This window comes from Anopheles moucheti, chromosome 2 (genome assembly GCF_943734755.1).
Source record: "Anopheles moucheti chromosome 2, idAnoMoucSN_F20_07, whole genome shotgun sequence".
Classification (NCBI taxonomy): Eukaryota; Metazoa; Arthropoda; class Insecta; order Diptera; family Culicidae; genus Anopheles; species Anopheles moucheti.
Window position 1 is genome coordinate 18,382,556 of NC_069140.1, and position 12,632 is coordinate 18,395,187.

Genomic DNA, 12,632 nt, shown 5'->3' on the forward strand with positions numbered 1-12,632 from the left:
ACCATCCATCGCGCAATGTCAACAACCAACTCAACTCATCGGCCGTCACGAGTGTATGGCTCATTTGGGGAGGGATTACTTGTGCAGAAGAGATCACTAACACAGCTTCACCGATTGATGATTTGGTGGCGTGAAGTCCAAATGAACTTCCTTCTAGTGATCGCTTTAACAGAAAATATGCTCCTTCATCCCTTATCTTTATTGTTTAAAGTAAGACGTAGACTCTTACAAAAAGCTTAACGAATCACATTTTTCATCGAAGGAAAACATTTGTCTCTCCCATAAACAAAAAAAAAAGGGGACTAAAAACAATACAATAGCGGAAATTGAGAGTGATATGCACCCGTGGCTGTGTGTGTTATCGCGGGAATTGTTTTCGCTCGCAGATTACGCTTAACTAATCTCGTACAATCAAAAACAAGCCCCTTACGCGGGTTTTTTTTTTATTGTTCCTCCGTTTGACCCACTTCAGACTGAACGTTTTTATTTTGATACCAGACGTAACCCGAAAGTCTGCCGCTGTGGTGTCCGCGAATGTGTTCGCAATCAGTGATGAGTTTCATATTTATAGAGAACGATCATTACAATGTTGACGTAAATGGGAACCAGTTGCGAGGGAAGCAAAATGGACGGCATGTACGAAGATGTGTTGAACTCGAGATTCATTTGGCTGCGAAACTTTGAAAGATATCTGATCCTCTCTATAATGTATGTGGTGATACTGTAATAAAACTGTGGAAAATTATTTCCTTTTTAAAGTATCTCATTTTGCTTGTTTGATGCTTACGTATATTTGTTGAAACAAATTCATTTTCTTCGTTTCTTCGTGCAGCACCCGAATGTTGAAACGAAAACAAGTTCTCTCTTCCGGTTGCAAATGTAACGATCGTCCAAGCGCGTTTGATCGACCAAAAAAAAAGGCATAGAAACCAAAACAAATGACGCTAATCGAGTGGGGTGACGGCTGGAAAAAGGCCAAACCTTTCCAGTGCGGATTGAAATCGAAAACGAAGGCCCTCCAAGTTCACCAACATTCATCAGTACGATTCGTGGTAGCCTCAAGCAATCAAGCACACTCACACAAGTCACTGTAACGCGTGGCTACACGTGCGCACTTCTCTCCCTTTCTCTGACCAACTCCACCGCGTTGCCCACGTTGGGGGTTTGGGGAAAAACCTTGAACTTAACCGGCCATGATGCCTTGGATGGAGCATTGAAACAGATGGATGGAACAGAATCATGTGTTACGAAGCCAAACGGAACGGAAATTGTTTCGGACGAAGCAACGAAAGAATTATTCTAACCAATTACGCTTTCTCACTTGTATACCTCTCTCATCTGTTATTGGCTATTTTATTGTGCCAAAAAATCTAATTTTAACACTTCATTTTAGTTGTTCTGATGAGGTATTCTAATAATTTCGACTATTTGATTAAAGGGTTTTAAAATTTCTTGACGAAAACTAGCTGAACATACATGAAAATTCAAAAATAAACTGATTGATTATCAACAATGAATAAAACACTTTAACAGATCGACCATTTCTGGCGTATTCTTATCCGATGATTGGAAGCTTTGTTGAGAGTTTTCACGCACATCGGATTTAAAAACGAGTTTGAAGAAACGTGCTGAAGACTAAAGTGGGAATGAAAACTCCCATGGTGAGTGAGTATTTTTCTGTGTTGGTAAGAAAGCAAACCTTCACTATTCTAATGATCAACCACAAGCAGGAAATAGTAGTAATGGTGGCAAAAATAACATACGATTTATTACTTAGTAATTCAACACCACTACAACAGAGCGGCGAGAATGGAGGATGGCGGAGCATTCTGTTTAGAAAATGGTGGAATGGCAGTGATCTTTAAAATTGCAACAACCACCAGGCAAAAACATACGACGACGAGCGACAGACGCCAATGAGATGGCAAAATGTTGGTACTGGGCTCACACATTGCCAGACGGCGGCGATCGGCTATGAGTGAAGAACATGAGTGAAGAAAATCTATGTGTTTACATCTCGCGAAGGCGCAAGCTTTGTGAAGAACGGGTGGAAACCCCGGGGGGGAAAATAATGGTCATCGAAAACTAACCAAAACACAACCGCGCACACCGTGTCTGTGATGATATCCGTGACCACACGGACATGATTGGCGAGCGTGAAGATTATTTTTAGGATTCCGTAAGTGGGACACACACGTTTAGGGAGGAGGGCATTTGTTTTGAATTTTCTTTCCTGCAAATGTCGTCAGAAGCGGGGCATTTTTCCGCGCCCGGGGAAGGAAGCCGATACTAGCCAGCGAAATGATGTTGCAAAGTTTTGCTCGAGCAAAGTAAAAAACAAAACAAATTGACTGAAAAATAAACTTTCAGCGCAGGTTGTTTGTTTGCTTCGTTTCACGATCCTCCTAGTAGGCCGCTGCAGAGAATGAGACTGTTATTGCTATGCTTTGGGTATTGGGCCATTATTAGCTCAGCATCAAAGTAGGTAACGCCGGAGAAAAACTCTATATGCGGAAGTACAGAAATATCGCACTCCTCTGTTCGGCTGGCGACTAGCTGCTACCTTGTCGATACACGATCCGGTCGAACACGCGGTTATGTCAGCTGACGCGTGTTAAGCTTTCGGTTTTCGGATTTGTATTTTTAGAGCTATCGAAAGTGGAAGTGATCTGTCTTGTTTAGCATATGTGTGATCTGTGAACTGTGCGGTCCACACACGAACGGTGCATTCCGAAGAAAAAGGGAAAATTTTCCAAGGAATAGGAATGGAAGCTTGTGTGTAAATAATACGTTTCTCTTTGTGATTCTCCTGACCCGGAGATCTTATTTGTTTTTCATTTTTGATTTGGGAACTTTCTCGAACCAGGATCTGAAATTGTTGTTAGGTGCGGTTGGTTCTGTGCTATGAAAGACTGGAACCAGAATAAATAGTAAAAATGGAACCATTTGTGAATTCTTATCTAGTTCAGGTGGAATATATAGACGTAGCTGTAGAGTAGAAGAATAGAAGAATAGAAGATTAGAATGTATCCATGGAGAATGCTGTGTCCAAGAGCGAGAGCAAGAAAATGAGAAATAGTCAACCATCAATTCGTCGCCATTTCTATCCAATTTTTAAAAATTCCAAAAGCTTTGTTGCTTGATCTCGAAGCCTTACCGTGTATGGGGTAGTACCTTAATAATTAATTAAGTACGCTTGAAGACTATCATGATTTTAACAATTGCCCGTTTTCTGTTCCGTTTTGTTTCAGATAGAGAGCAACAGTCGATCAGCAAAGTGAGACGCAGCCTTCGGGCAACATCCAACAAACCGAGCGTTGTTGGGTTGGTTTGCGCAGGAGCTGGATGATGAGTAGCTTCGGCGGCTTGCAGAGTGGAGGCGGCCTTAACTACACCGGCATCGACTGTGTTGACGCAGGAAGCCTTACGATCGTAAAGCAGGAACCCACGGTACACACGTTTACTACCGCGGACGGCGGAACGAACGCCGGCGGCAACAACCACCATTTCCAGCAGACAACGTTCATGATGGATGCACTGAGCAGTAACCCGATGTTGACAACGGCCTCGATGCCAATACCGTCCCGTAACACCAGCCACCAGCGCATGATGCAGTCGGATCTAGATTTTGCAAACGAGATGGACCAGTTCCGCAGTTCCGGCCAGCTGCTGCACGATGTGGGAGCGATGACGGCCGGCGGTAATAATACCGGTGGCTTCCAGCCGGGCAGTCTTCCGACACAGCTGGACGGTATGTTTGGCATCCCGAGCGGGTGGGAAAATATGATCCTGACCGCGGAAGGCATCGACATTGGACCGATGAATGTGCAGATGATGGATACGTGGAACAACATAATTTCCCCATCGTCCACGGTGTCGTCGGTAACGCCGCTGGATGATGGAGGCATTCAGCAGGTGATGGTCGGAGACACGACTTCGATTGTGATGGGCGGTGGCGGTGTTGGGCTTGGAACTGGGCAGCAGCTGATGGAGGAGTTCGAGGTGTATCCGTTGGAAGATTTCAACGATGGGCTGCTGTGCAACGATTTGAACACGATCGATGGTCTGTTTCACGACGATATCACATTGCTCAGTCAGCCGCTTAGCCAGCAGTCGCCGAATCTGAGCGGTGACAGTGCCATCATCCTGTCGCCCAGTCTGCCGCAGCAGATATTGGGTCGTTCGTCGAACCAGAGCCTTTCGTCCGGTGGGTTAACCATCTTGGCGAGTGAGAATACGGTTGGTAGCGTCGGTAGCAACAGCGTTTCGTCGGGCTTCGGGCCGGCTACCGGTGGTATGCAGCTGCTCACCAACGACCCGATGGTGGCGGCAGGCTATACCAACACGAACAGCAACAGCAGCTTGCTGTACGATGAGCAGACGCGCATCTCGTCCTCACCGTTCGAGCTGTACACCAAACAGGAACCGGGCAGTGCGGTACAGTCCCCGCTGGCCTTTTCGCCCAGCAGCCACGGTTCCAGCCCGTCCATTTCCGAGGGAGGCCATCTGATGGTACCGCAATCGTCGTCCGTCGGCGCGAGTGCGAAGAATTTGCTCCAGCAGCAGCTGCAAAGCTCGTTCAACAACAACAACACATTGTACAATGGGGGCTCCAGTACGATCAGTGCTGGGAAGTTGATAAAGAGTGGTGGTGCCACGTCTCCGGGTAATAACAACAACGAATCCGCCAAGAACCAGAACATTGGTGGCAGCAACTCAGGGCTGGATGGTGCAATTCAGCAGCAGCAGCAACAACAAACAATGCCATTGCGCGCTTCTCGGCGAGGTTTCAACTTTAGCCGCAACAGCGGTAATGTCGGCCAGGTACAGCATAATCTCAAGTATTCCACCCTGCAGCAGCTACTGATGAGCAACACCTCGGACCGGTTGAGCAGTGGTGGTAATCTCGTACTGGGCCAATCGGTTCCCGCCGGTAGTAGCTCGTCCGGACTGCTGTCGGCTGCTGCACTAAGCCCTGGGGGAGGAAGTTACTCCGGTCGTCGACTGCTGCAGGCTCAACTGCAGGCAGGAACGACGGCAGCCGTATCGGTCGGCTCGAATGCCGGCACGTCCGGCACGTCCATGTCGCGGCTTTCCTCGTCCGCACCGACACACATTTCCGGATTCGAACAGATTTGGCAACGGCGCGAACCACGGCCCCATCTGCTGTCAACTGGCAGTTTGGCAGAGGCTGGATCAACCTCTTCGCTCAGCACTGGCAGTATCCTCAGCCCGGAGGCACCTGATTTCTCACACGACGAAGGGTACTCCGACGATAGTGATCACTACGAGGATTACTCAAGCGGTGAAGGTGTGTGCGCTTTCGTTTTGGTGCAAAATCCACCGGTCTGACGTTACTGACTCTCGTTCATTCCAGATTCCGACAGCGAGGACACGGGCAAGGTGTCGTCGAGTGCCAGCAGTAAGGCGAAGCGCTACTTCTGGCAGTACAACGTGCAGGCGAAGGGCCCGAAAGGGCAACGGTTGGTCATCAAGACGCAGGTGGAGGACCCGCACGTGCTGAACGCGGTCACCGATCCGGTCTTCAGTCCGCACTGCTCCGTGCGTGGCATCAAGGTGAGTGGAAAGCTAGCGATTGCGCACCCCCTGCCCCAATTGCTTCTATATTTGCCCGAGCGTGCCGCTGCAATCGTTGCATTCTAGTGTGTGGTTTGCATTGCAAGTTAGCTGTGTGCGCCTTGTTGAGTTAAATTGTCTAAACTGAACGATAAACAACCGCAAAAAAACTCAAAATGCTCAAAAACAATACAAAAGTGAACTAACCTGTTTGGATTCTCTTTTCTTCTTCTCTTTTTCTTTCCCTACCAAACACGAAACGCTTTCTTACACTCAAATTCCCCACGGCATTGGTGGCGATTATGCGCACACATCGGTACACACATCGGGGATCGGGTCGATCGGTTTTTTGGTTAATGTTTTTCAAGAATCTTCGTTTACAGCACAGCGGCAAGGCGCGTAAGGGCGACGGCAACGATCTGACACCGAACCCCCGCAAGCTGCACAACATTGGCAAGGAGCTGGATAAGCTCGGCCGTGTCATCAACGATATGAAGCCGGTCAGTGAGCTACCGTTCAATGCGCGGCCAAAGACGCGGAAGGAGAAGAACAAGCTGGCATCGCGGGCCTGCCGGTTGAAGAAGAAGGCCCAGCACGAGGCGAACAAGATCAAGCTGTACGGGCTGGAGACGGAACACAGTGCGTATAATCCGTTGTTGGCTGCTTTGCAACACGGCGGTGCCATTTGGCTTTGTTTGAGTTCGGATGGATGTTAATGGGTGTGAACACTTTGTGTGTGCTTTTTCCCTTTTCTGTTTGTTCTTTAGAGCGTCTCATGAATGGAATATTCCACCTGAAACAGATTCTAGTGTCCAAGTGCAGCAATGCGGTAGCGACGGGCGAGAATTCAGAAGAGTACAAACAGCAACTGGACACACTGGTGCAAACGTCATCCAGTAAGTATAAACCGAGTCCCGGCTCCCACAGTAAGTGCTATCAATGATCATCGTTCATTTTGTGTTTTTAGAGATAAAAATTGCTGGCAATTCGACTGAGTTCGTCAACAAAATGCTCGAGAACGTGCGAGCGGGCAACAACATCAGCATAGACACGGTGTTGGAACATTTCTAGACCGGCAGACGTGGTGTTCCGTGAAGTTGTTTGATATCGAAAGTGCAACAAAAAACGGCGTGAACGAAAAGTTGTCGACCGGTGGCAGTGCGGTGGTACACCGTGCCGATGATGAATCAATGAGACTGTAAGATAAAAAGAAAGCAACCAATTACCTTCGTTTTGTTTAAAACTACATACCTTTTAAAAACACGGCTCCGGGCTCTGAAGCCTTGAGTAATGCTGCATAAAGCTGCAGAACGATGCACATAGTGCGTCGAGGAACAGGTGATATTTGTCACAGCGATACAGAGATTGTGCAAGTTGCAATCACGCCGAGTAGCAGGGCAGTGAGCGAAGAATTAGTACCACGTAAGGGACGAACTTTTGCAAAGTGAGAATATGGAAGAATATGACATAGTGGGAGCAAATAATACACAGCATATGATTTGGTCATTATATGATATTTGAGAGCAACTTGTAGCGCGTAAGCACATATGTTTCTTTACATATATACCAATACGTACATATTATTGTAAGAAACCGTTAATGAGTAATGCGTTGCGATTTTTTTTCCTTTTACGTTTAAACACAATTCGTTAACTTTCGGAAGCAGTTAGATATGTTGAGTTTATTCTTTTGATTGTTAAAGAAACATGTTTGGCGCTGATCTAGGGTGCTGATCTTGGTCTATTGCGTGAAGAAAATGGGCAATAGCTTTGCTTGTTTAACAATAAGAAATCATTTCTTGTAAAATGGTTTGAAAGTTTATGTTTCAGCCAACGCACCGCTAGATCAGCACCTTATGCACCAACTACTAAGGTGTAGTGGATCGATTCGATAAATTCTGTTTTGTTATCAATTTTTAACTATTTACAACGACACACGAGCACCAAAACTTCACTTTTTATTCGCAAACTCTGATCGAATCAGCTTCACAAAACAAAAAAATAAAAGAAAAAAGAAAAACCCATGCGTAAAGAGGAAAACGATTGGTAACCGGTATAACCAACTATCATTAACAAAAACAAAAACCATACGGACTGAAACAAGTGGCGCGTCAAACGCGACCATACGCTAATCATACTTTTGTGCCACAACCATCCATCCAGCGACCAAATGTGAATGACAAACAGAAAAGAAACGCAAGAAAAACAAAACCCCAAAACCCAACCAAGTAAAGAATGAAATGAAGCTCAGGAACAAAATGTACGTATGAAACGATGGTGGAGAGGAGGGACAGTTAGAGACTGTTATGAGTTTTTTTTTATAATTCGTTGTTTTCTTTTGTCTGCCAAGCATTCTCCAAAATGTAGCATACACTAGGTTGGGTAAGAGATAAGCTTTTTTAATTACGCAAAATGAGAAGAGAATCGTGTCCCCGCCCTTGTGTGTTGCAAGCAAACACTCACACACAAGGAGAAAAAAAAACAAACAAACAAAACTATACACTCTAATACATTTACTCCTGAAGAATGAAATACCTTGAAAGCATGAATCGATAACCATTGATTATGATAACGTATGTACCTAATTACCCTGGCGTAACAAAAAAAAACACACACACACATACACACAAAACATAATATATGTATACATATATATATAAACTTTTTACATTTTCTCAATGATTGTGTACGAATGAATCCTTGTAGGATCGGTTAAGTGAGCGCAAAGGCGAAGGAGAATAGACGGTAGTGATAAGGCAGTTGTAATTGTTCGAAAGGGAACGAAAGCTGTGTGTGCATGTGCGAGTGTGAGTTGAGTAAGTGTAGGGTGAGGAAGAAACAACCCTTAGTTCTGTAAGTGCTTAGTGCTAACTAATTATTTTTCTACCCCAATTTTATCATATTCGATATACTATTATTACTACCACCACTACTACTATTACTACTACTGCTACTACTACTACTCAGAAATGTTCATCTCTTCGCGAGTTCGTGTGTTGATTGCGAGTGCATTGCGATGTCCGAATTTCGCATCGTTACTTTTTTTCCATCTTTGTCCTTGTCATTAAAAGTAGTTGTTTAAGCGAATCTTTTTTGAAAACAAAAAAACAAAACTCTTTTTAGCAGTGTTTGGGTTGTGAGATTTAAAAGGGCAGAAGGTGGTTTGTTACGAGCAAGAAACTGCATTCAGGAATGTGTACATTGTTCGAAATGTTCGAAATGCTTGAAAAATACAGTGAATGATCATTTACAACTTTCCAAATACTCCAGTTCCCGGTTGCGTGACGTTTTTTTTGCAGTGGGACAACAAAAGCGAGGCTTCAAACATAGAAAGGATAGAGAGTAAGCGATATATAAAGATAAAAACAGAGAGAAGAGAGAGAGAGAAAGAGAGCTAGAGAGAGAGAGAGAGAGAGAGAGAGAGAGAGAGAGAGAGAGAGAGAGAGAGAGAGAGAGAGAGAGAGAGCTTAGAGTTGTGTACCTTTAGCAGCGTCAGTACTGTTGAATACTGTTCTGGTTAACTTAGGTACTAGCACCCTGGGAAACATTCATACCCGCCTGTATGGAGCGACCGCCCTGGGTGCTAGGGATATCGAAAGGAGAACACGGGCACGCCTTGGCACTCAAGAATGCTGTTGATCTTGTGTATTTTCTGCGGGTTGGTTTTGTTACATTTTAACAACATCAAACAAACAGTTTTGGTTTATCCTTGTTACCTACCATAATGCCATTCTGATGAGTCTTTCGAATACCCGGAAAGTCGAGTCCGATCGACTGTCCGATTGGTTGAGGTTGTCAAAGATGAATTGTGATAATAATTTTTCGTTTCCTGCTAAATTGTCTTGTGTCTACACCAAACTACTATAGCAAGCTGCCATACTGCATTTATTTGAAATTCCAGCAAAAGGCCGTAGCATGTTGTTTGGTAACGTTGTGTTTTGTGGTAAATGATCTTTCCTTGTTGATGTTGGATTTGTTCGAATGCACATGAAGCATGAGTACGGAATGCACATTAGATGCGGAACTGTGCTGCCGTGGGTCGTTGGGTGGTCGAGTGGGGGTACCCGTCTCGCAAAACAATAAGCAGCGCGAACTACACAAAACTGCAAACAATCTGTGATTTTCTTTAATATTATGAGTGTTAGTGAGTGTTAGTGTCATCCTCTATTTCGGTACGGTACGTTTTGTTTGGGTTTTTTCTTTTATTTTCATCCCTTTTTGTTTTGTTGCGTATGTTTATTATGATTTGAATTTTGTTAGTTCTGACCAGTACCACGTTCATTCCCAGTCAGGTGTGTTGCGGTTTTAATCGAATCTGTTACAACTATTCCAGTTAATAGTTTGGATTATTGGTAAAGGAAAGAATGGACTAGGACGTAGAACAGTACAGTCAGTAGTATGTACACTCAGGGTTGGTTTCGTTCACAAAAACAAAGCAGTTTACCACAGCTTACCGCAAAAATAGTTCGATTTGATTTCGATTCGATTACTTACCTCGATTTGTCCTCCTGAAACAATGATTTACAGAAGAGCAGAAAAAAAAGTTACATCATACCAGTAGGGGTTCCGGGTTTTAAAAATATATTTTCATTACATTAAGATCATGAAGCGAGTGTTAAAACTGTATGGGATTAAATTGATTTTTTGCTTCTATTGATAGAACGGGATAATTTTAATCAGCTTGCACCAAGTAAACAGTTGGCTGATTATATCGGATTATAAAATTATGTTTAAGGAATGCTCGACCAGTTTGTTACGCTGATACAACAAATATGAGACAAAATTAAACAAAAAAAAAAAAAACAGCAAACAAAAAAATCACACACATTTCTGCATAATCTATTACATCTTTCGATTCTTGAAGTTTTCCCCTCTTGTCATAAGCTTGTAAAACTATTGCTATCATACGATTTGTGTTGTTTTTTACTTAAACTTTTTTATGCTTAAATTACGATTAGGTGTTTGAAAAAAAAAAGATGAAGCAAAAAAAAAGAATGGAGATGGAGTTGGTGAGATACAAAAATCAAATGTTCCTATCCCTACGTCTAATAATCTAAGCAAAGGTACCGTGCGCGGACATCGATCGTACCTACTTTTATTGTGAATGAGACAACACTCACATGGAAAAAACAAGTTTTCTTCATCGTTTATCGTACCGGTCCCCGAGATCTAGCTCTGGGTGATGATCTGTCCTTGTGGCTTTATGATTTATCTACAACCACCCAGCGTAATGAAGGCAAAGTCTGGTCGGGAGATACGGGAACCGAGATTTATTTTACAGTGCATTATCAGCTATACTATGCTATTAAACGGTATATTCAAGCGTATCTATAGTAGTATGTATAGTTCCACAAGCAACCGGACGAAACAATACAAAAAAAACCCATTTACAACCACTATAGGAATGCTAGGTGTGTGGATTGAAACGAATTGTACAAACTATCTTCACGAAACAGTGTGTCAACGGAATAGGGAAGACAAATTACTATAAAAATAATACCCCACATCCACGGCGGCAGAGCTGGAGTGTAGAGAGCGAGTTTTTAAAGGTACCTGGTTGCAGTTTGTTGCAAAAAAAAGAGTAAAAGTTGGAGTAGCGCGAAGAGGGATAACGCAATGTTAGATTGCGTATCCCGTGCGAGTGAACTATGTAGATGTAAAATGCGCATGGTGCGTTTCTCACCCAGAACTTTACATGCTTGCAAGCACACACATACGGACACATCGATCAGGTGGACGACTCTGGTCGATTCTACTACCTCAGCACAATGAAGTAAACAAATACCATGTAACACTCACACAAAATGGTTCTATTCGGTTCGGCATACAGAAACAGGCGCGTTGCAAGCGAAACTTTATGCCACATCAATCCGTTCAACGAAGCCTTTCACCATCATCCGGTCGATCCGGTTGTGTAGGAAGTTTGTGTGAGATGCCGAAGGCAGCACATTAGAGTGTAGTAATACATACATGTGATTGATACTATGAGATTGCCATATACACGCGTGTGAAGCAAAACGTTTGGAAAAAAACGTCCCTTGTGAAGCCGAAATTACAAAAAAAAAACAAAAACACACAACCGGAGCGTACTCATTCTACAAGAAACCAATCTTAAACTCAACAGTAATGGGAGGTGTTTTAAACACTCGTGAACCCGGTTTTTCAAGCTAAATCTTCATGTTGGTAGGGAATGCTAACAAAAAAAAAAAATGAGGAGAAAATAAGGACAATGAATAACAAGAGTGCATGAAGTTGAAATGCATAACAGAGCGTTGCAGTATGACACAAACTCAAAATTGGAGCTTTTCTTTGCCAAACGTATTGGTGTATATTTTTGTAAGCGTTTTATCCAACTTACAACAAGAACAGTCTCCGTCAGAAGGCTGCATACAATGAGGCAACAGTTCCCCCTTACATATACACTGTCTACCACGCGCCTTGAAAGACACAACACATAATCAACGATGGGTGGTAAAGCTCTGAATTACCCAGAAGGTAGAGTTCGGGACAGGACTGACGAGTTTGGACGTTTTGTTTCGAAACAACAGCAAGAAAACAGTTCAATCCACGCATTGGACTGGAGAGGTGTGTTTTGGTTGCATTATGTTTCTGTACTTTTTTACACGAACGGCGACAAAATAGGTTTCGATGCAGGTATGCAACGGTGAGAATTAGGGATGTAAGGTAACAGACGAACATGTAAGAAGGAACGATGGTAATAGCTGTGCTTACATTGGATTAAACACAATAAAACTTTCATCTGAGATACTGTAATGGATAATAAAGGAACTAAAAGTGTATGTACAAATAAATTATGTGTGCGTTTGTTTTTATTACATTGCGAGAAACTTTAGCCCGATGGGAACGAAAACTGTTCAACAGAAAGGCTATTCGACGTAGAAATCCTCTGTGGAAAGGCGTAAATCGTTGAAAGGATATTCCTCAAACGCCACATTTCGACTTGACCCTGTCGCTCTAACCGTTGTTTCTCTCTTAAACACATGAAAATGTAAATTTTTATGTGTTTGGGTTTGGGGTGGCGTTTGGGAAGGTCCA

General features: G+C 43.5%; 1 protein-coding gene across 1 annotated transcript; it reads left to right on the forward strand.

The window, feature by feature from the left end:
• Window positions 1-3,261: 3,261 nt before the first annotated feature.
• On the forward strand, window positions 3,262-11,420 carry LOC128310445 (uncharacterized). Its single transcript, XM_053047088.1, has 5 exons — window positions 3,262-5,311; window positions 5,378-5,577; window positions 5,946-6,216; window positions 6,345-6,473; window positions 6,545-11,420. The coding sequence occupies exons 1-5, from the start codon at window positions 3,346-3,348 to the stop codon at window positions 6,646-6,648; spliced, it is 2,670 nt and encodes an 889-aa protein (XP_052903048.1). The 5' UTR covers window positions 3,262-3,345; the 3' UTR covers window positions 6,649-11,420.
• Window positions 11,421-12,632: the final 1,212 nt, after the last annotated feature.